Raw genomic sequence first — 21,139 nt, 5'->3', positions numbered from 1 at the left:
GGAGAAGACCAATGTCCCAGCTTGAAGACAGTCAGTCAGAGAGAGCAAATTCTCCTTTACTCTGCCTTTTATTCTATCCAGGCCCTCAGCTGGATGGGGCCACCTGCACTGGGGAGGGCCGTCAGCTTTATTCAGTTTAAAGACTCACATGTTAATATCCTCCAAAAACAACACACCCAGAGTAATGTTCGACCCAGTGTCTGGACACTCCAGGACCCAGTTGAGTAGAAAATTAACTGTCACACCACCTTCCTGGTAGAACGAGGAGGGATGGGCTGAACCAGCACCAGCTCTCTCAGTGACAGGGCTTTGTATTTCTGCACATCCATGGACTGTCCTTTAGGTCCCTTTAGGTCTCATCACATTAAGCATCTCAGCCTCCCTGTTGGGCTGGTGATGGAGAGAAAGTGAGAACATGGCACTGGAAGAGTAGAATGCGCTCAACCAAAAGAAAAATCAATAAGCCAAGACCCATATGTAAGATCCAGTGAATTTACAGGGAAGATTTTCACCTTTATAAGGAGATACTAAAACAATGAAAGTAATTTTTTTTTTTAAACAGGTTTCCTGCTTTCCTGGCCTGAATCTGTGAGTCATGGTTTCTGTATCTTTGCTTTATGTGTATGACGTCTCCAGGGTCTAGAGAGTCAGGCAAGCCCCTTTGCAAAGGGCTTCAAAAATTATGGACAGGACGTCCTCCTTGTTCTCCCTTTGCTGTCCACACATACGTCCCTTCAGATGCTGTTCACAGGTCTCCACCTCGAGTTGGCAGGCTGCATTTTCTGTTGATCTAGGCTGATGGCCTCCATGGCTCTTTGTCCCTGCTGAGCAAATTGGAGGGTAGTGGTCCTGAATCTGTCTACTGTATGGTGATTGCACCTTTTCGCTGCTGGTACTACCACACTGTGGCTGAAAATAAGACTCTGACCGCTGAGCAGGTGCTTCTTGAAAAATAGCAGAAGAGCTTCTTGCTTTTCCTAAATCCATCAAGATTTGAAATGTTTGCTCCAGTGCAAGTGCACTCTTAATAAAACTAAACGTACTTGCTGAAGTGGTCCTTCATCTCAGAATGATCCTATGATTCCGCTTCATTCTTTATTCTTATTTTCCCAGCATTCAAACAGAAACTTCCTTCTTTTTTCTCCTCTCAAGAATATACCCATCACCTGTGACTTTAACAAGACACCCTTCAAAGCTACAATACACAAGCCTCTGTAGTATAAGTACTTGTTTCTATATTTCTAAATATTTGATATCACTCTCCTTTCTTAAAAAGAAATCCAGTAGGAAAATCCTATACGATTTTTTTTCAGTGTGATAATGTTGGCATAGGGACAAATAGCAACAATATCATCAAAGAGTTAGAGAGCAGGAAAGCTATGTTTCCAAGATAAGTTTTAACTAAGAATGTACAATTCTGATGATGCTAGTGATTAAAAATGATCTTTCCTTGGTTTCTGTTTGGAAGCAGAAGGTAAATATGACATTTAAAGCTCTTCAGTCATTACAGATTTGATTGCTAAAGGTATTTCTTGCTTATGGAAGAAAATTTAACCTGTCACGTGCCCACTTAAATCCCCGGATTTAGGTGCACCAGTACGATTAGTGTAGAATTTGTCTCGTGTCACTAAGCTAGATTAATTCGGTCAGCATGAGGGGGTGGATTTTGATCACAAACTTACCCTCCAGGAGGTGAACATTGCTTAGTCAACTACATATGCTCATAAAAATCTTTTTATTGTCTACTTAAATTAGCGTTGAGTCAGGGGCACATGTACTCATTTATCTTCTTTTAAATTTTTTAGTATGAAATAATTTTAGACACAAAAATGTTGAAAAGTTATCATAAACTACTTCTATATGTATGATTCTAAAATGTTTATTTACTTGATCATTCATTTCCCATCCCCCCTTTCATGATAAGAGATGAAGCCCCTATACATCGGGGTGTAGTTCCTAGAAGCTAGGGTATTACCTTATATAAGCATTCTTAGATATCCTTATATCTATCTATCTATCTATATTTATATATAAGGTTACTCTGTTATAAAATACCAAAATCAGAGAATTAACATTTATACAGTACTATTATGTTATCTAAAGTCCTTATTGATATGTTGAAAGTTGTGGACTAATGTACTTTATATCAAAAGAAAAATAAACGATGGCCCAGGATGCAATCCAGGATTACATGACTGGTCTCTTTAGTGTCCTTTAATCTAGAGCAGATTCCCCTTTTTTTTCCCTTCTGTCCTTCTGACCTTCTGACCTTTTTGTTTTTGAAGTTTAAACAGTACCCTCTATTTGGGTTTGTCCAACATTTCCACATGATCAGGTTCAGGTGATTAGCAGGGAGGCCACAGAAGTGATGCTGGGTCCTTCACAGTGCACATTACTTGGTCACTTGCTTGTGATGGGGTCTGCTAAGTTTCTCTCCTGAAAATTGACTACTCTCCATTTGTAATTACTAGGCGTCTTGTGGGGAGATACTTTGAAGTTATATAAATATTCAACTTCTCAGCAGACCTTTTAGACATCTCAGCAGACTTGTTTTAGCATTCATTGATGCTTATTCTTTCTTGAACCGTCTGTTACTACGGTGGTTGCCAAATGGTGATTTTCTAATCTCATCATCTCTACCTTTATTAGTTTTTATTCTAGTATAAGAACTTTTCTTCTCTCCCATTTATATCAACATTGACTCGTGGATTCTTACTTATTTTGTGGGTTGTAATCATTACTATCATTATTTATTTTGATGGTCAAATTGTCCTCAGTTTGGTTAACAGGAGCCCCTTTAAAAGCTGGTGCCCTGTCCTTTGGACATAGTTCTGTCATTCTTTGAGCACTTTCCTACTTTCTGGCACAGCATATTTCAAGATCATCTCATGCTTTCCATGTGCCAGCTCTGGAATCAACTATTTCTCTAAGAAGGGCTGGTTCCTTTCGGTGGAGAATGATATTTAGAAACCAGGATTTGGGGTTCAGGTGTGTGCCTTGCTACTGGCATATCACTGCTGCAGATTCTCTCAGTGGTCACTGCTGAGAGAAATAGGAGTGCGTATGTGAATGTATGCATTTACACACAAGCACACCTCTGTATCGGTGTCAATGTTTACTGCGTATACAGCAATACATGAGAGTGTCTGTTTCTTCAGAGCCTTGCCGGCACAATGTGAGCCATACTTTTTAATTTTCACCAGTCTGATAAGTGAGAAAGGCATCTCCGTGTAGTTTTAGTTTGCATTTCTCTAGTTATGAGTAGACCTTTTACGTAACAATCAGGTAAGACATATTCTAGGGGTTACGTTTGGTTTTTTACAAAATGTGTAAGTGTTGTAGCTGACCACACATTTTTAAGTATATAGCAGGTATTTCCATGATACATTTAAATAGTTGCAAAGGATTTAATTTGATCATATTTTAAATACTGTAATTTTAAGTACAATTGCTACATGGCTTTTTAAAATGTAGTCCATATAACCTAAATACCAAACCAGCATCTGTTTATTTTTTATCTTTATTTATTTGTTTGTTTATTTATTAATTTATTTGTTAACATCTTTATTGGAGTATAATTGCTTTACAATGGTTTGTTAGTTTCTGCTTTATACCAAAGTGAATCAGCTATACATCTACATATACCCCATATCCCCTCCCTCTTGTGTCTCCCTCCCACCCTCCCCATCTTACCCCTCTAGGTGGTCACACAGCACCGAGCTGATCTCCCTGTGCTATGCGGCTGCTTCCCACTAGCTAGCTATTTTACATTTGGTAGTTTAAAAAATATCATGAACAAGCTCTTCTTTAACAATCATAAACTTTATCACCTTTCATTCCTGGTCTCTAATAACCCTTCTATTTTCCACAGAATGTCATCCTAATATAAGTAAGTGTATCCTTGAAAGTCTTCTATTTATTACCCTGTGAGATTACATACAGTGTTGGATATTCAAATCAGAAATCTCATCCCGTACCAAACTTTGCTAATAATTTCAGGGAAACAAATAGTCAGAAGGCAGAAGCAAAATAAGCTGACATCTGGGACTGTCAGTGCGTCTCTTTCAGTCCTTTCTTGCTGCATCACAGACAGTCTAGCCCAAATTAACATAGAAGATACCTTATTCTATATGCAGTTATACTACTTACACAGAATTATGAAACATCTCCATTTTATACTTCGTTACATAGCCTATGAGACATTTTCCTGGAAGCCGTGTGCCATAACTCCAGCACAAGCAACTCTAGGCAAACAAGTACATCCTACATAAAATATTCCATAGATAAGGACTTGCCTGCTAGAAAATAGCAGGTCTGCTGTTAACAAGTTGACAAGGAGATTATTTCTGTCTTTTCTAGGGTCATCTCCCCTCTCCCTGAAGAAAGGGAGAGAATGGATTTCAGAACTGCTGTTTAATCATCTATTTCCCACTCTGTCACATGTCCTCTGATATATCTCACACACACACACACACACACACACACACACACACACACACACACACACACAGAGGATTGGCCAAAAAGTTTGTTCGTTTTTTTCCCGTATGCTGGCTGTAGTAGCACTTACTTGTCTTTAACTTCATTCGAAACAATTTTGTTAGATTGTATTGTGACAGCTGTCATATCAGGGTACATTTAAAAAAAATTACCAAGATTGGTGAATTTTTATGTAGCCATTTTAATATTGAAGATGGATGAAAAAAAGCAACATTTTCGTCATATTATGCTTTATTATTTCAAGAAAGGTAAAAACGCAACTGAAATGCAAAAAAAGATTTGTGCAGTGTATGGAGAAGGTGCTGTGACAGATCAAAGTGTCAAAAGTGGTTTGTGAAGTTTTGTGCTGGAGATTTCTCGCTGGACGATGCTCCAGGGTCGGATAGACCAGTTGAAGTTGATAGCGATCAAATCTAGACATTGATTGAGAATAATCAACGTTATACCACACGGGAGATGGCTGACATACTCAAAATATCCAAATAAAGTGTTGAAAATCATTTGCACCAGTTTGCTTATGTTAATCACGTTGATATTTGGGTTCCACATAAGTTAAGCAAAAACAACCTTCTTGACTGTTTCTCCGCATGCGATTCTCTACTGAAACATAATGAAAACGTTCAATTTTGAAAACAAATCGTGATGGGCAATGAAAAGTAGATACTGTACAACAGTGTGGAACGGAAGAGATCATGGGGCAAGCGAAATGAAGCGAAGATGAAATTGCGAAGTTGCCTGAAAAGTGGCAGAAGGTAGTGGAACAAGATGGTGAATACGTTGTTCAATAAAGTTCTTGGTGAAAATGAAAAATGTCTTTTATTTTTACTTAAAAACTGAAGGAACTTTTTGGCCAACCCAATATATATATAAATAATTGACATTTTCAAAAATTGTTTTCTAAAATATAAAACGATTACTTCCAACAAGTACTGCTCCCAGTTAGACCAACTGAAAGCAGCACTCGACCAAAACTGTCCAGAATTAGTTAAGAGAAAACGCATAATGTTCTATCAGGATAACTCAAGACCGCATGTTTCTTTGCTGACGAGGCAAAAACTGTTACAGCTTGGCTGGGAAGTTCTGATTCATCCGCCATATTCACCAGACATTGCATCTTCAGATTTCCATTTATTTTGGTCTTTACAACATTCTCTTAATGGAAAAAATGTCAATTTCCTGGAAGACTGTAAAAGGCACCTGGAACAGTTCTTTGCTCAAAAAGATAAAAAATTTTGCGAAGGTGAAATTGCGAAGTTGCCTGAAAAGTGGCAGAAGGTAGTGGAACAAAATGGTGAATACGTTGTTCAATAAAGTTCTTGGTGAAAATGAAAAATGTCTTTTATTTTTACTTAAAAACTGAAGGAACTTTTTGGCCAACCCAATATATATATAAATAATTGACATTTTCAAAAATTGTTTTCTAAAATATAATACATGTGTAAGTTAAAATATTTCTCTGGTTTGAGTTAGCCTTACAATTAGTATGTATATCCATTGCTCAGAACAGCATGAATATGTTGCAAATTTTGATAAATAATTATAAGTAAAAGGTGGTTTTATTAGAAAACTAACTCAATGAAATGGATGAGATGATTTTTTAATTGAAATTTTTATTGAGAAAACTGATTCACATGCAGTTGTAAGAAGTAATCCAGAGAGACCCCATATACATTTCACCCAGTATTCTCCAATGATCACACTTTGCAAACTATAATTTAATATCACATCATACAATCCACCAATCTTATTCAGATTTGCCCAGTTTTGCTTGTACTCATTTATGTGTGTATGTGTATTTAGCCCTATACAATTTTCCTACATGTGTAGATTCATGTGTCTATCCCCCCAGTCAAGACACTGAACAAGTCCCTCACAATAATGACTCGTGTTTCTCTTTTATAACCACCCCCCCACCACCACCACCATTCACCTCCATCACTAACCCCCAGCGACCACTAATCTGTTCTCTATTTCTAAAATGTTTTCATTTCAGAAATGATATATAAATGGAATCATACAGTATGTAATCTTTTGGGATTTTTTTTCCACCCAGCAGAATTCCCTGGCGATTCATCCAAGTTGTTCCATGTATCAGTAGTTCATTTTTTCTAGCTGAATAGTACTCCTTGGAATGGATGTGTCACAGTTAACTGTTCACCTGTTGAAAGACCTCTGGGCTGATTCTAGTTTGGGGCTATTACAAATAAAGCTACCTTGAACGTTCACGTAAAGGTTTTGTTTGAACATAAGTCTTCATTTTTCTGGACTACTTGGTAATTCTATGTTCAGTTAGCCTCACAGTACCTCTCTTGTTTCAAACCTCCACTGGCCTTCTATTAAGAGCTCTAGACTTGTAGCCAGTAGATAGGTGTGTTTATTTTATTACCTTCAACCGAATGTTGTCTCTACGTTATTCTTTCTAAATGTTTAGTGCCTTTCCTGGCGCATTCCTAATGAGTTGTGTGCCAAGGAAAATGAATTAATAAAGTGCTATAAGGGCAAAAATTGGTGACATTTTTTTACCTGCCACCAGTGCTTGTCCCTTGACTCCATTTGTCAGGATAGCACACAGGCAGTGTGCTTCGTACTGATTTATCATTTAGAGAATTTTCTCATTGTGAACATTTAAGGGCCTAGAGAGCTCTACTGAATTTCTCCCTTTGTGGTATACTCCATGGATTAGAAGGCAGAAGGGGAGATATCAGACTTGTCTCGAAATAAACTGTTCTTGTGCCACTGAGTAGAACAGTGGTTTTACCATCCTTGGGCCAGCTCACCAGAAAGGGCCAGATGAGGAAATGTATGTTTTAATGTGATGTCATTTTTATTAAGTGACTTTGTCTTCCGAAGCACACTTCAGTGCCTTCTAGATAAATTGCTTCTGTCTTTGATAGTGACAATGACAATATTTCCAAGCTTCACACATCCAAGAGCCAAGTGACAGGACAAATTGCACATTGGGACTGCTTGATAAATGCAAGATGGGACACAGCGTCGCAAGTCACTCTGCATCAGTGGAACTAAGCTGTAATATGAATAACAGAAATAAATCTGTCACTTAAATTCCTAATTGTGAGACACATGCTGTATTTAAGAGCGGAAGCAATGTTCATCTCTTTGTTAGAATGCAAAAATAGCACATAATTACTTCTTGATATTGGGTCTTAGTAAATTTGCTTTTCCCCCCCATGATATACATTTACATAATAAAAAAGAAAATATATCTTCCAGTAAAATTTTTATTAATATTTTTATAGATTATATAAGCATAACCCATTCCAATACTTGGGAAGAACTGCTAAACAATAAAAAAAAGGTATTATCAATATGTGTGACCTTAGGAAAGCTACTGAAATAAATGAATAGCACTAAACAAAGTCATATGCATAAATGTGCCCCAGAGGATACGCATGTTAGAAAATCTACATTCTACTGCCAGCATTGTTGCTACTACTGGGAAAAAAAATGAGTAAGTCTGTAAGCCTTTCTGGGTCATCACCATCCCCTTTAGGGATAACCAAAATGTGCTGTTAAAGTCAGAGGCAGGCTTACCCTAGACAGCCAGGCTCACCCCCTGCCTCTTGGTCAGCCAACCAAGCCTGGCCAAAGAGGTATAAGGCAAAAGACTTTGAAGGATGGCCTTATGGGGAATGGCCACAATTGGTCCTCATCCTTGTCTAGCCATAGGACGGCTGGGTCTCCTCTTATCCTGATGAAGATGAGGTAGATCTGCCAAAAAATAGGCCCCAGAATGGTACCCAAGACTCACTCTGGAGAAGAAAACCATAGTTTTGATCCAGAATCATCTGGACTTCTTAGGAATGACTTAAAAGAGCCTGAGGGCTGAGGAGTAGGACCTTCGAGCTATTGCAATGAGAAAGGATGCCCAGATCTGCTGTGAACTGAACCCAGGCCTCTCAGGCCGACTGCCCTGGTTAAGGGCTGTGCCAAAGCCTGCTCACCATGGCGCCTGGCGCCTAGAGCTATTCCACATCTCTTGTCGTCTGGCGTGCTCTTTGACCCACAAAGAGCGGGGTAGGGGCACACTTAGCACATGTTGACTATTTACTCTTTGGAATGATTCTTTGAAATAGGGATTGTTTGCTTTGTAAAGAACCATTGCAGAGTCCTTTAGGAATATGATATCTGAATATTAAGTATGCACTCCTGTCACCTTCTTTCAATTATTGATGCTAGCATCATAATTTAAATCCCTGAGCTATGCAAACACATCTCAGGTTAAGGTTAAGTTTGACTCCGATTCCAGCCTCCTTTTAGAATGTTTAACAAGTACTGGTAGAGTGCCTGTCACCTTTCCGTGTCCCTGACCAGACCTTGGTCTCAGTGTGGACACTTGAAGAAATGGCCAGAGAGAAGTAGATGATATAAGAATGAAAAAAAGTGTCCAGATCCTCTTCTGGAGAAGAGATTGGAGTAGTGGAAAGAACCTGGGCCTTGTGGTGGAGACCTTCATTCCACACCTTGCTCTTTCAAGGACCAGCTGTGTGATTCAGGGCAAGTATCAGAATCATCATCTCTGAAACAAAGGGGTGGTGTTAGCTTGGTCTGAATGGCCCCATTTAGCTCTAAAAGCCCCTAATGCTGATGATATACCTTTGAATCATTAAGAATTTATTGCAGTATAATTATCGGTACCTTGAGTTTGAACACCAGGAAAACTTGCTCTTTGGATCTCCAAAATAAAGGAAGAGACCAAAGAAGAGTAGAACAGATGCTGGGCAGCCTAAAACAACTTATAATTTTACTATGAGATTTCAATGAAGGCAGATTAGTTAGATGTGCCTGGAACATCCCGGGAGTGAAAACACAGGTGTCAAGTGAGGCCAGGCACCCCGCCTGTCTGGTCGCCAGGGCAAATGTAGACTACCAGTGGCATTTTAGCTGCCGGTCCATCTTGTTTGGGAGGCAGAGTCAGCCTTGTATCTCCTACCTCCTTCACTTCCTAGCCCTCACTCACTTTCCCTCTCCCTTGGCGCTCTTCCAAAGACATTGACCTGCCTGGTCCTCTACCACGGTAGCATCTCAGGAAGCCAAACTACAGTGAATGTAAAGACTAATAAGCCTTCATGAGACACAGCCTGACCCAAGGAGTAGACTCTAAATGAGGACTTTTTTCATCCCAGTTATGCCATATGAGAGGAAAGACCTTTTTGAACCCAAGAGAAATTTTCCAATTCATCAAAAACATTCCCAGGGGCCCATGCATGTTCTCCTCCCTGACGCCAGACTTGCCTACATAATGCTGAGTTCTGTAAACTCAGTCGTAAGAATCTTCTGTGTAGTTGGAATGTCAGCCCCAAGAGGGCAGAGAGTTTTATCAATTTTATTCACTGATATACCTGGTTCCCAGTAGGTGCCTAGTGAATGCTTATCAAATGAAAATACAGGTAAATAAATTTAATTTTCAAGCCCAAGGCTAATCAATTCCATTTTTCTCACAATAACTTCATAGATTTCACTGTGCACAGTATTTATCCTTTAATATTGTCTTCATGGCTTAAAGCAGATTATACAAGTTCAAGGTCATGGTTAGCATTACTTCTGTCTTTGCATTGTGGGTTGTTAGGTCATTGGCGTATTGGATCCATCCCTACTCTTCAAAGTGCTTAGTGAATTCTTGCTCCTCTGTGACCAGCCGGGAAGGAGTAGATTCAAGCCTACATCATAAATCTCAGGATTTTGTCCTTTCCCTTTTCTCTGAAATGTGCAAATGGGAATTAATGTGAGAACAAAAGAGCTTGATTCTGATATTTGGCCTAGAAGTAAGAGTGCCTTTTCTTTTTCTCATCTTTTGCCTTGTAACCCAAAAGCTATTGGGATTCCCAGTTACGTTTTCTCCATCCTGTGTTTATATCATCTTATTTTATGTCAGCTGGGGAAAGGAAGTCTCCTACAGACAATGAAAGAGCAACAAGATCTTTTATATTCCAAGAAAGGCCTCTGGAGAATCTTTGTTCTTGACGTGTCATCCCAGAGAAACCCCATAGTAAACTGAACCAAAGTCAGGCTTCCAAAGTTGGGAAGCTGGGCTTATCCAGCCTGGAAGGTGGAAGACCCCAGGAAACCAGGTGCTTGGGTTCTTACGTGATCATCCACTCCATCTCACATCTTCATTTAGGGACCCCGGTATTACCCTTTCCATCTGGCTGTCCAGTGTAAGGTAAGATGAGTCAGGGTCCTAAACAAGGGTTTTTCAGGCCAGAATGAAATATGCACTGTCCACCTAGAGGAAGGAATGGAACGGTGCTGGCTCGGCCAGAAGGATGTATGACAGGCAGCCAGGGTTTGTTTTGCCTCAGATGAGAAGGGAATGGTGATTCATGAATGGAGAGCTGGCTGGGGTGTTGGAAAACTCATGGGTGGGAAGGAGAAATTCTGAGGACGCTGGTCTCACCTGTCTGACAGCGTAAATGCTGCAGACACTCTGGCGGGCCCCTTGGCTCTGTGGCCTGTCTGTATTTTTACACGCCATGAATATCCTCGAATACTTTCTTCAGCTGGGATTAGGCAAAGCCGATTCACACACATTACAAACGTCTGTGTCTGGGCATCAGTCTATGCCACTGAATGACACAGAGGGAAAAACTTTTCATTTTTCTTTGCCCTGTTTGTTTATTTCTCTCTGAATGATTCATACGCTTCTTGCCCAAAGCCTGTTTCTGCAACCATGGAAAAGATGCCAGTATTTATTTCCAACGGGTTGTTACTCCTGAAGAATCTTCTTGTCGTCTTCCAAGTCCCTTTCTCCCAGCACCTGGGGAGGTGGCATCTTGAAAAAAATCTGTCTACCATTTTGGACATGTAGGGAACAATTTCGTGACTCTGTTTCTCGTCTGCTTTGCGGCTCTGAAAAATTGCAACCCCTAAGGGTGAAGCTCGGAAGGGACTTATTCATGTAGAAAACATTCACTTCTTTCATATTTTCATAGACGGGCAGGATCACAGGGTTCTCATTCACAGACCCTATATTGCTGCACAGCTGTATCAGTGGTGGAAGCCCCGAGGCAGCCTTGCACACTGAGTCCTGTGTTCTCACTCATAAGGAGGATGTGCCTACAGAGGGTGTGAAAGCAAGTCTCCCACATGAGGAAGACTGGCAAGAAGGGACCTCTATATACAGTTAGAGTAAATCCCTGCAAGAGTGTTGACATAAAAGGATACGTGGATAAAGCCCTGTATTTCAAGGGTTTCTATTTATTGAGACACATGTACTCTGTGGTCCCATAACACAGAGGGCATGGCTGCACGCACAGCATCACTGAATCTTTCGTATTTTGAGATAATTAATTTTTTTAAAAAGTTTTTACTCCATCTCCCTTGAAAGGCAGAGCCATAAGGCACATTTCTATTAAATTATATATAAAAAATTAAAGAGAAATTCACTTTTTTAAAGCCTGAATAGTTTTTTTTTTTTTTTTCAGCGACTTATAGTCAACAATATGGGTGAATGCCAGACTCTGAAGAACTTAATGGGATCATTAGGATATCTGCAGGCAGGTAGTAAATAATTGACTGATTAGGGGAAAGTGCACAGTCAGGATTCTGGAACTCGGGCCAGTAAGGATGATAGCAGGGCTGATTTAAAGGGGTCATCCTGAGGGGAGAGCGTCTTGGTACATCATTTTATCATTTTGCATTCCATTTTCAAGGAAACTCTACTTAGAGATTTCTTTTTTATTCCATTTCTAGGGAAACTCTGTTCAAATAATTCTTTTCCTGTACTTCTTTAAGAAGTACCAACTTGTTAACATTATTTTTTGTATTTATGTAATCTCATGGGATTTCAGACAAAGTTATCAACTCCCCAAAGGTAACAAAACAAAATTTCATTGACTTCCCAAGGTTCAGCCAGTGGTATAAGTCAGACCCTCGGACTCATGTTTTGTGTTGGCCGCACCTTACAGGAACCAGAGAGCGGTTCATTACCGGGACTGTTTAGGAAGGTTTGGGCAGGGTTAGCGCATTTTTATCAGAGAAGACTCACCTGAGAGCCTTGCCAAGAGGCTGGTATTTTCATGCTGCAGGATTGGAGCTGCCATCACGGGAGAATCGGCGGTTCTCTGGCGTTTCAGATGCATGTTTGCTAATTCTGTGCTTGGAAGAGGGCATGTCTGTCCACTACAGCCTCTGTGGCCTCCACTGCAAATCCCAGTGGAGAGCAGACATAAGTTGTGATGCTCCAGCGAACAGCTGGTGTGAACGTTGGCCCTTGTCAATATCAAAGTTGAGAGACGTCATCACATAATCTGCTCTTAGCCCGTCTCCATATGTAGGTTTAGGAATACTTTGCAAGATGAAGCTAATGGACTCTTCAGGATTAGTGCTGGTATAGAACTTGTTTATGTCTCTCTTTTCACAGAAAACTTTTGGAAAGTTGCCAGAAGTCTGCAGTTCTTTAAATTAAAAGTGTTTTTTCTTTGATTTCGTTGTAAATAGATTATACGTGTTTTTGAGTTTTAGAAAACAGATAATATACATATTATAAACATATATAATAAATATTTGCAAAAAGTGTATATTATATATTTATATAAAACATATAAATATATATTACCTTATTTTTGTGTGTTCCGTTTTACCTGAGAAGTTTAGGTTTTTGAATCTTACTTTCTGCAGTTATAAAACAAGAATAAATTTTAAAGAAATGCCCACGCATGGAAGGGAGTGTCATTTACAAAAGCATAAAACAACAGAATGCTATTCTTTCTTTGGGAGGACCCACTGCTTCTAGGGTGTTCAAACAAAGCTAAATTTTCTCTTACAGCCCAAAGATGGGAAAAATGAATAAGTGGCTGAAAAGTGAAACTACAAGGAAATGACTCTCATCTAATAGCAAAGTGGTCTAGGAAGTCAATGCCCCAGTGCTACCACCCCATCTAAGGTTCTTGTCTTTAAAATCGGGTTAGTGATAATAATATTGCATCCTGACCTACAGGGTTGTCAATGGATCTAATGCATACAAAGTGCTTTTTACCTAAGGTGTGATACAAATATTAGTTATTACTGTTCAGTGTGTGGCTTGATTTGGCTGCAGATGTATATAAACAGCAATGTGGGACCTTATGCTTGGTGCATAGTGTGTTGTTTAGGTGATACTAGTGAAACTGGGCCACTAAATAAATATTACTTTCCTAGTAACCTTCGTACCAAGAGATTACATCTATGTATACATTGAACCTCAGTGTTTAAAAACATTTTTTATATGTCTACATATTATTAAATAGCTTTCATTATTGTCGTATTAAACTCTTTGAGCTATAATCTCTGCTCCATTCTTCTCTCAAGCACACGTCCAAAATAAAACTTTATTTCCCTTAAAATCTTTAGTTTTTAAGTAATAAATATTTATGAGAGGAATACATTTTTTTCTTAGTTGTCAAAATTTTACTATTATTAAGTTGTTTTCCATTGGAGGGGACCATCAACAGCTTACAATAGAGTTTTTAAAACTCATCCTTTAATTATATCATGATAGAAGCCACCGTATAATTTTTTTAAAAATTGTGTTTGTGTGTGTGTGTGTGTGAGAGAGAGAGAGAGAGAGAGATTAAAGCATATCAAAGGAGATTCCCTCCCTCTGAAGAATGTTTCTATCAAATATAACAAATATAAACATAGTTATTTCTAGTTTCGGGGGGGCAGTAAGAAAGAGTACTTTTCACGTCAAATGCTAGAACTAGTTTACTCCATTTGCTTTTTCACTTCCAAAAATAAAGATGTCATAGAAAGGAATGAGGTATTGATACATGGTACATCTTGGATGAACCTTGAAAACATTATGCTAAGTGAAAGAAGCCAGACACAAAAGGTCACATATTTTGTGATTCCAATTGTATGAACTATCCAGAATAGTAAATCCATAACAACAGAAAGCAGATTGGTGGTTGCCAGGGGCTGGAGCGAGGGGAAGGTGGAGAGTAACTGCTTAACGGGGCCTGGGTCTCCTTTGGGGGTGATGAAAATACTTTGGAACTAGACAGAGCTGATAGTTGTATAGCATTTTGACTGCTAAATGCCACTGAAGCATACGTTTTTAAATGGTTAATATTATGTGATGTGAATTTCACCTCAATTAAAAAACTAATATTGTTAAAAGTTAATAAAGATATCATAAATACCATATACAGAAAGCACATTTCCAGGAAGTATTATAAGTCAAGAGCCTTATCTTATGCATTTCCTAACAAAGCCATCTTTAGTATGTGACTCAAATCCAGAGTGACAAGGAACTCTTCAACCAGTCGCCTCCTTGGGGAGTATAGGCCCTTGCAGTGTCTGTCTGAGTCATTTTCCCCCTTCAGTGTATTGCCAAGTATTTTGTCACTTTTACCTCTGAATCTCGTTCCCACCTGTCCCCACTGTCCTTTCCCACTACCTCCACTCCTAAGTCAGGCCACCCCTGTCTCCCGCTGTTCTGCTGCCACAACTTCCTGCCTGAGTATTCTGCAGCTAGGCAGCTCTCCCCATCCGTCTTTCTTCCTGGCATCTGTCAAGTCGTCCAAGTTCACAACCTCCATCAAATCCAGGTACCCCTTGGACTGTAGGCCCTCAGTGGCATTCCGTCAAGAGTGCATGCAAGGCCAGCTTTCAAAGTTCAGCCTGTTTTTACGCAGTGGTCATGGACCATCTGTCTCTTCTTCATGGCTGTCTTAGGCCAAATGTGTGGTCAGGCCAAAGTGCCCCATGTGCCTAAACAGGTGAGGCCTTTCCCCACTGCAGCCCCTGCCTTCCTGCTCCTTCCTCCTCCTCCCCATCTGATTTGCTGGGCTCCTATCTGGGTTTTGAAGCTCTGATGCCTTGAAATCCAATGACTCCCCTCACGGAGGTGTTCCATGAGCACGGTGGGTGCCATCACTGGCTCTGCTAAATGCTCAGGGTACTTTGTGGTACCCTTCGCCCACCCTTTTCATGGGCTGCCTCGCATCATAGTTGTATCTGTGCGTGTGCAAAGGGCTGGTGGTTTGTCCAGGACCACCCACCGGTGAACTGAGGAGCTGGCATTTATTCTCATCTTCACCTGCCTCAAAGATGGTGCTCTGAACACATACCCAGCTACTTTTCTTCCCACTGATTTTGGACCTCTCCATCCTCCCTTTCCCCCATGCCCACCTGGCACATTGCCATTGTACATAATAGATTCCCAATAAATATTTCTAGAATGGGCAGCGCTTGTGCCTCTTTACTAAGAAGTCATCTTGTTAAAGGGACTAGCCAATGAACTCTTGTATAAGAGATAACCAAAACACAAAAAGATGCAACAGGACTTAACGTCTGTGTCCTGAACTTTTTGTCTGTGGACTTTATTGTCCCGCTAAACAGAAACACTGATTTGGAATCATTGTGGCTATATGTCCTTGCTCAGTTCTCACCATTTCTCTGGACCTTTTTCGGGTCTTTTTTTCCTAAAATTCATAGGACTTACATCCGTGCCTCTAATTTTGAGCCAAATTACATGCTGTTTTGTGTTATTTCTTAAATGACTTCTTCAGTTTTATGTGTTTCCATAATGCAGGTACCCAGTGGTAGAGGGTCTCTCCATGCTGATGAGTGAAAAAAAACAAAAATGAGAGAATGAACATCTTTTCTTGGTGTATCATAGACCAATTTTTTAAAGGACACTATCTGAATCACCTGGAATTATTTTTCTTTGTTTTAGTATTGCCCATCTAGCTATTTGATAAACCAGGGTTCTAATCTTAACCTATCTGTAGCTCTTTCATTTTTTATCACTCTAACCACATGCCCATCAGTTCAAAGGTTGCTTAAACATTATCTTGGTGAGAAAACAATCATGTTTTAGGCCATAATTTAAATAGAACAGTTTTTGTGTCCTTGGCATTTGCTAGAAGCAAGTAGCTTAAGTGAAATCAGACATTTAGTGATTTGGAAAGAGAACCAGAGTGGGAGATAAGTTTAATAAAGGTTTTGTTTTTCAGATGCAACATCCTTTTGACTCCTTCTTATCATTAAATTCTGCGTGTGTTTGGTTGAAAATAAACTTCAAGTGGATTTATGGTGTCAAAGAAATGCCAAATTTGGAAAAGATCATAATCATTCATTCCAATTTGAGTTTAAAAGGGGGCTGAGGGAGGGTTCGAATTTTTAAAGTTTAACCCTATTTTGAAATTTCAGTACCTTTGCCAAGGGGTCAACTTGTTAGGGAGAAAAAATATAAATTCTGATGACAGTTTTTCTTTTAGGGAGCAAGAAAGATGTCTCTCCATCCTTCCAGGGTGACGCCATGATTGTTTGAGAACATCAGTGAACAACTAGCACCAAGAGCCTGCTGCTGACCTCTTCCTTTTTCTTCCACTCTTCCCTCTGCAGGTGACCTATCTGGGTAAGGTCCCCACCACAGGCATGCAGTTTTTGTCAGGCTGCACAGAAAAGCCGGTCATCGAGCTCTGGAAAAAGCACACGCTAGCCCGAGAAGACGTCTTTCCAGCCAATGCCCTCCTGGAAATCCGACCGTTCCAAGTGTGGCTCCATCACCTCGACCACAAAGGGGAGGCCACGGTGCACATGGATACCTTCCAGGTGGCCCGCATCGCCTACTGCACCGCCGACCACAACGTGAGCCCTGACATCTTCGCCTGGGTTTACAGGGAGATTAATGACGACCTGTCCTACCAGATGGACTGCCACGCTGTCGAGTGCGAGAGCAAGCTGGAGGCCAAGAAGCTGGCCCACGCCATGATGGAGGCCTTCAAGAAGACTTTCCACAGTATGAAGAGTGACGGCCGGATCCACAGGAACAGCTCCTCGGAAGAGGTGTCCCAGGAATTGGAATCCGATGACGGCTGAGTGAACTGAGGATGCTTCAGCAAAGGCAGCATTGGTCAAGGAATTCAAGACGAGCGGTGAAGAAGCAATGATTCAAATTTGGGATGAAAAGACTGCCAAATTATTGGCCGACCAAGCTTTTTAAATTCAGAAGAGCAATTCTAAATCTAAAGAAATGTATTATTAAAGTAATTACATTAAAATCTGCTGCTGCTGTGACTATGAGGACGGTGGGAGTGTGGATGGGGAGGAAAGTTCTAGACTCTGGTCTTCTTCTTCCTTTTTTTTTTTTTTTTTCTCATTTTCCAATGCCTCCCTGTAGGAGCTCTCCATGCCGATTTTCAGCGCTCTCAGGCAAATACACTGCGGCTGTTTATTTGATGGACCATCCCAACTTGCCTTATGAAACCCAACAAGAATGTTAGATGCCCCTATAGGATCCCTAGTTGTGCGGGGAGGTGGTGAGTGCTGTTGCTGGCGAGGAGGCCTCTGGGCTAAGGGGACACCTCAGGCTGATCCGGAGAGCTCCTCTCCCCTGGCTGGTTTCAGAGTCTCTCCTCAGTAAGCAAATCAGCACAGCCGTTATTGAGCTTTACAACTAACAACCTGATAGTTGGCAGTTAATTCACAGTTAAAGGTAATGCTTTTATTACATACGTGTATCAAGTAGTACCCTCTTATTGTATTCACTTCATCTATCTTCTTAGAATACTTGCAACTACTAACAGCCCCTTTCCTCCGCCTGCCCCATCCTCCCTCTCTGCCCTCCCAGTCCGCGCCACCATCCCTACAGAGAAGCAGCCTCACCCTACACTGCAGGACACCAAAAGGGAAGAAAATAACCAAGCAGATGAAAGAAACAATCAAACAGAGTGGGAGTTTCAAACTACCGCCACCACCACAGATAGTTTGGAAAAAGGGAATGAGTTATCAGCGACTGAACAAGCTCCATGTGGGCTGTCCTTTCTTCATCCCCGATTTATGGTAACTTATTTAGTTGATGGTCCCTTCTGATGAACCTTTCACGGCAAGCTTCAAATCTGAGTTGGTATCACTGAGGAATCTTTGACCCGTCACTCAACACTACACTCGAGTAGGAAACAAATGATATAAACCAGACATCTAGAGAACCTATGTCCATTCTAAAGGGAAATCTGACCTTCTTATCTTCCAATTGGATTGATCTCTTAGGGTCAGAGTTGCCAGTTTGTTCGGTATTTCTAATGAGAAATTCTCACTAAGAGAGCCTGAGTTTTCTCAGTTTGATGGATCTTTAAATATCATAAACGCAGAGAGTCAACATTGAATGACATTGAAAGTATTGGTTAAAATCCATTCATTTAAGGCCGAGAGCAGATGACTAGTTTTCCAGGTACTGCTCCTTTCTGAAAGTCTGTTTTGAATCCTGGTAATAATTTTAGGGGCACTAGGACACCTTACAGAAGCCTTAAATGAGAGTTTATTGAATCCAGAGAGCAGTGGTGTCGGCGTTTTGGTCTGCGTATCTGTGAGTCCATGTATGCGTTTGTGTGTGTGTGTACGTGTGCCCCCGAGTGTGGGTCCAGTCTTAAGGCATGTAGAATAAGCATGGAGTCATATTGAGGGGAATGCACCTCTTGGAGATATGCTTGCTGCTTCACAACAAATGTAAACTACTCTTTAGCATAAATGCATTCATTCTTTAATAAAAAATATGTTTGCATTAATAAAGTTGAGGAGTTTCATATTTTATATGTCGTTCCTTTTTTAAGTAAAGAAAACCTGAAGGACAACATAGATCAGATTGAATAAATAGGGAATTCTCTCTAAAAATATGTTAAAACTTGGTCATCAGTAACTCATTCCTTGACGGTGTTAAAAAAAAAATCTTGTTTTATTTTCTAATGCTCTATTTATATATGTAAAAATGGCTGCTCCTTCACTGAGATGGTAACATGTCAATAATTGAAAGTTATTTAGTGTGATGGGCTTATTTCAGAGGTGAGTCTTCTGGCATATTTTACCAATGCTGGCTATTTATAAAATTTCACGTGCCTCTCGGGAGAACCTGCACGGAAATCGGGGAAGGTAAACACAGAGTGAGTCCTTCTGACAGAACTGGTTAAAAATGTCTCCTTCAGGCCATGGTTTCTCAGAACAGCCCCAGTAATCAAGCAAGGCAGGTGGCCATGGAGCCTGTATGTCTTGAGCAATGCTCTTCACGGAATCAGTACCAAATATAAAGGCTTCACAAGTGAAAATACGGGTGCCTGTTAAAGAGAGGAACTCAAAGAAGAATTACTACCTCACTCCTCCGATGAAAATGGCATTTTCTTTCAAGTTGAACTTTTCTCATTTTCAGGTCCACTCCACTGCCCTTGAATATGCTTTGAAGAGGGGGAGAAAGAAAGGGAAGGATCCAGCCAGCATGTATTTCCAAACAATGCCACTTTCTTCTCTCAGCAAAATTTGGATTGCAAGTGCACATATGGTTATTTATTGCAGAAAGCATTTGCTGGTATCTTTTTCAGGGTACTAAGTGTGACATGCTAAGTGGTTGACTCTGATAATAGTGGCAATAGCTTTTGCTTAGTGATTAGTAAGCAATTTAGAGATAAATACATGGATTCATTATTTTTTTTACCTCTTTGTTTCCTCCCTTTTTATACTCTACTTTCTAGGCTGGTGAGCACAAAGCACTTTTGTGTACCTCAGCTCATAAGCCCCTCAGAAGGATACTGAAGGTAGATGCGGCGTTCACTTCAGAGATGAGGAAACTGAGGTTCAGAGACATTGTATAACTTGGCCAAGGTAGCACAGCTCAGGTGTGTTTAACGGGGATGAAAACCCTCTGACTTCCGATCCAGGGCTGTTGCTCTAATTCGGATATTTTATTTCCATTCCTCTTAAAACCCTCTAGCTTATCTTAAATTAGCATCTTAAGCCACTAGCAATAAATATCCTTTTTTGCTATTCATTTTTGAAGTCATCTTTTATAGCAAGAGAAAAAGTCTTAAAAGCAAACAAAGGCCCAAGAAATTTTATTTGAGCACAAATAACATAATATGAGATTTTGTTTAAGTATTTTATTGGTTGTGGTCAATGGACAAAATACTCTCTTTACCCCTAAAACCAAGATGCATGTTTTGTTTTATTTTTCTCAGGACATGTTAAAACTTTGAATCAGATCCTTCTATTACAGGATTCTATAGCAGCCTGTAATTTCCCTTCATGTCCTCCATTGAAGCTTTCAATTACATATTTATTTTTATAATTATGTAAATATTGTTTAAGCCTCTGGGGGTGGAAGTGTCTTTAAGATGGGGATTTTTTTCCCTTTTTGTTCACGTTTTATCCTCAGCTTCCATCACAGGACAGGTCATCTAGGGGGAACTCAGTAAGTTTCTCTTAGCAGGATGGAGGGAGGGAGAGACAGATGGAAGGAAAAGTTACTATGTGAGGCTTTGATTTGCAAGTTCTAGCACAGAATCCTGGAATCCTGGACGGAACCCTGGAGACTCTCTTGCCCACTTTCTTCAAAGGTGAGCAAATGGCTTTTTACTGAATGAAAGCATCATTCCTTACCTAATTCCAGAACGAGTTTGTGGCTGCTTAGAGATAGAAGAAGAATGTTCGAAGTGAGCTATATGATTGAAATAGAACAAACGTTATCCCAGGGAAGTAGACAGATAATGTATTTTAAGGCAGCTGCATTTAGTAGATTATGGAATTTTTGTCATACATTTGCTTTGTTTATTTCTGCTGCTGAAAGAGAAGAGAGAGGGAGTGATGGGGGAGGGCGTTTTAATTTTCTGACAGTATGAAGCAGATGAATTTAACTTTTTTCCCTGAGTTT

General features: G+C 40.1%; 1 protein-coding gene across 1 annotated transcript in view; it reads left to right on the top strand.

The window, feature by feature from the left end:
• PID1 (phosphotyrosine interaction domain containing 1) overlaps window positions 1–19,030 on the top strand; it is a 250,053-nt gene extending 231,023 nt beyond the window's left edge. Inside the window, exon 3 of the mRNA XM_007114949.4 lies at window positions 16,849–19,030. Coding sequence (XP_007115011.1) covers window positions 16,849–17,325 — 477 coding nt within the window. The 3' untranslated portion in view covers window positions 17,326–19,030. The remainder of the gene's footprint in view (window positions 1–16,848) is intronic.
• Window positions 19,031–21,139: the final 2,109 nt, after the last annotated feature.

This window comes from Physeter macrocephalus, chromosome 2 (genome assembly GCF_002837175.3).
Source record: "Physeter macrocephalus isolate SW-GA chromosome 2, ASM283717v5, whole genome shotgun sequence".
Lineage (NCBI taxonomy): Eukaryota > Metazoa > Chordata > Mammalia > Artiodactyla > Physeteridae > Physeter > Physeter macrocephalus.
This window is presented reverse-complemented; position numbering and strand designations above follow the sequence as displayed.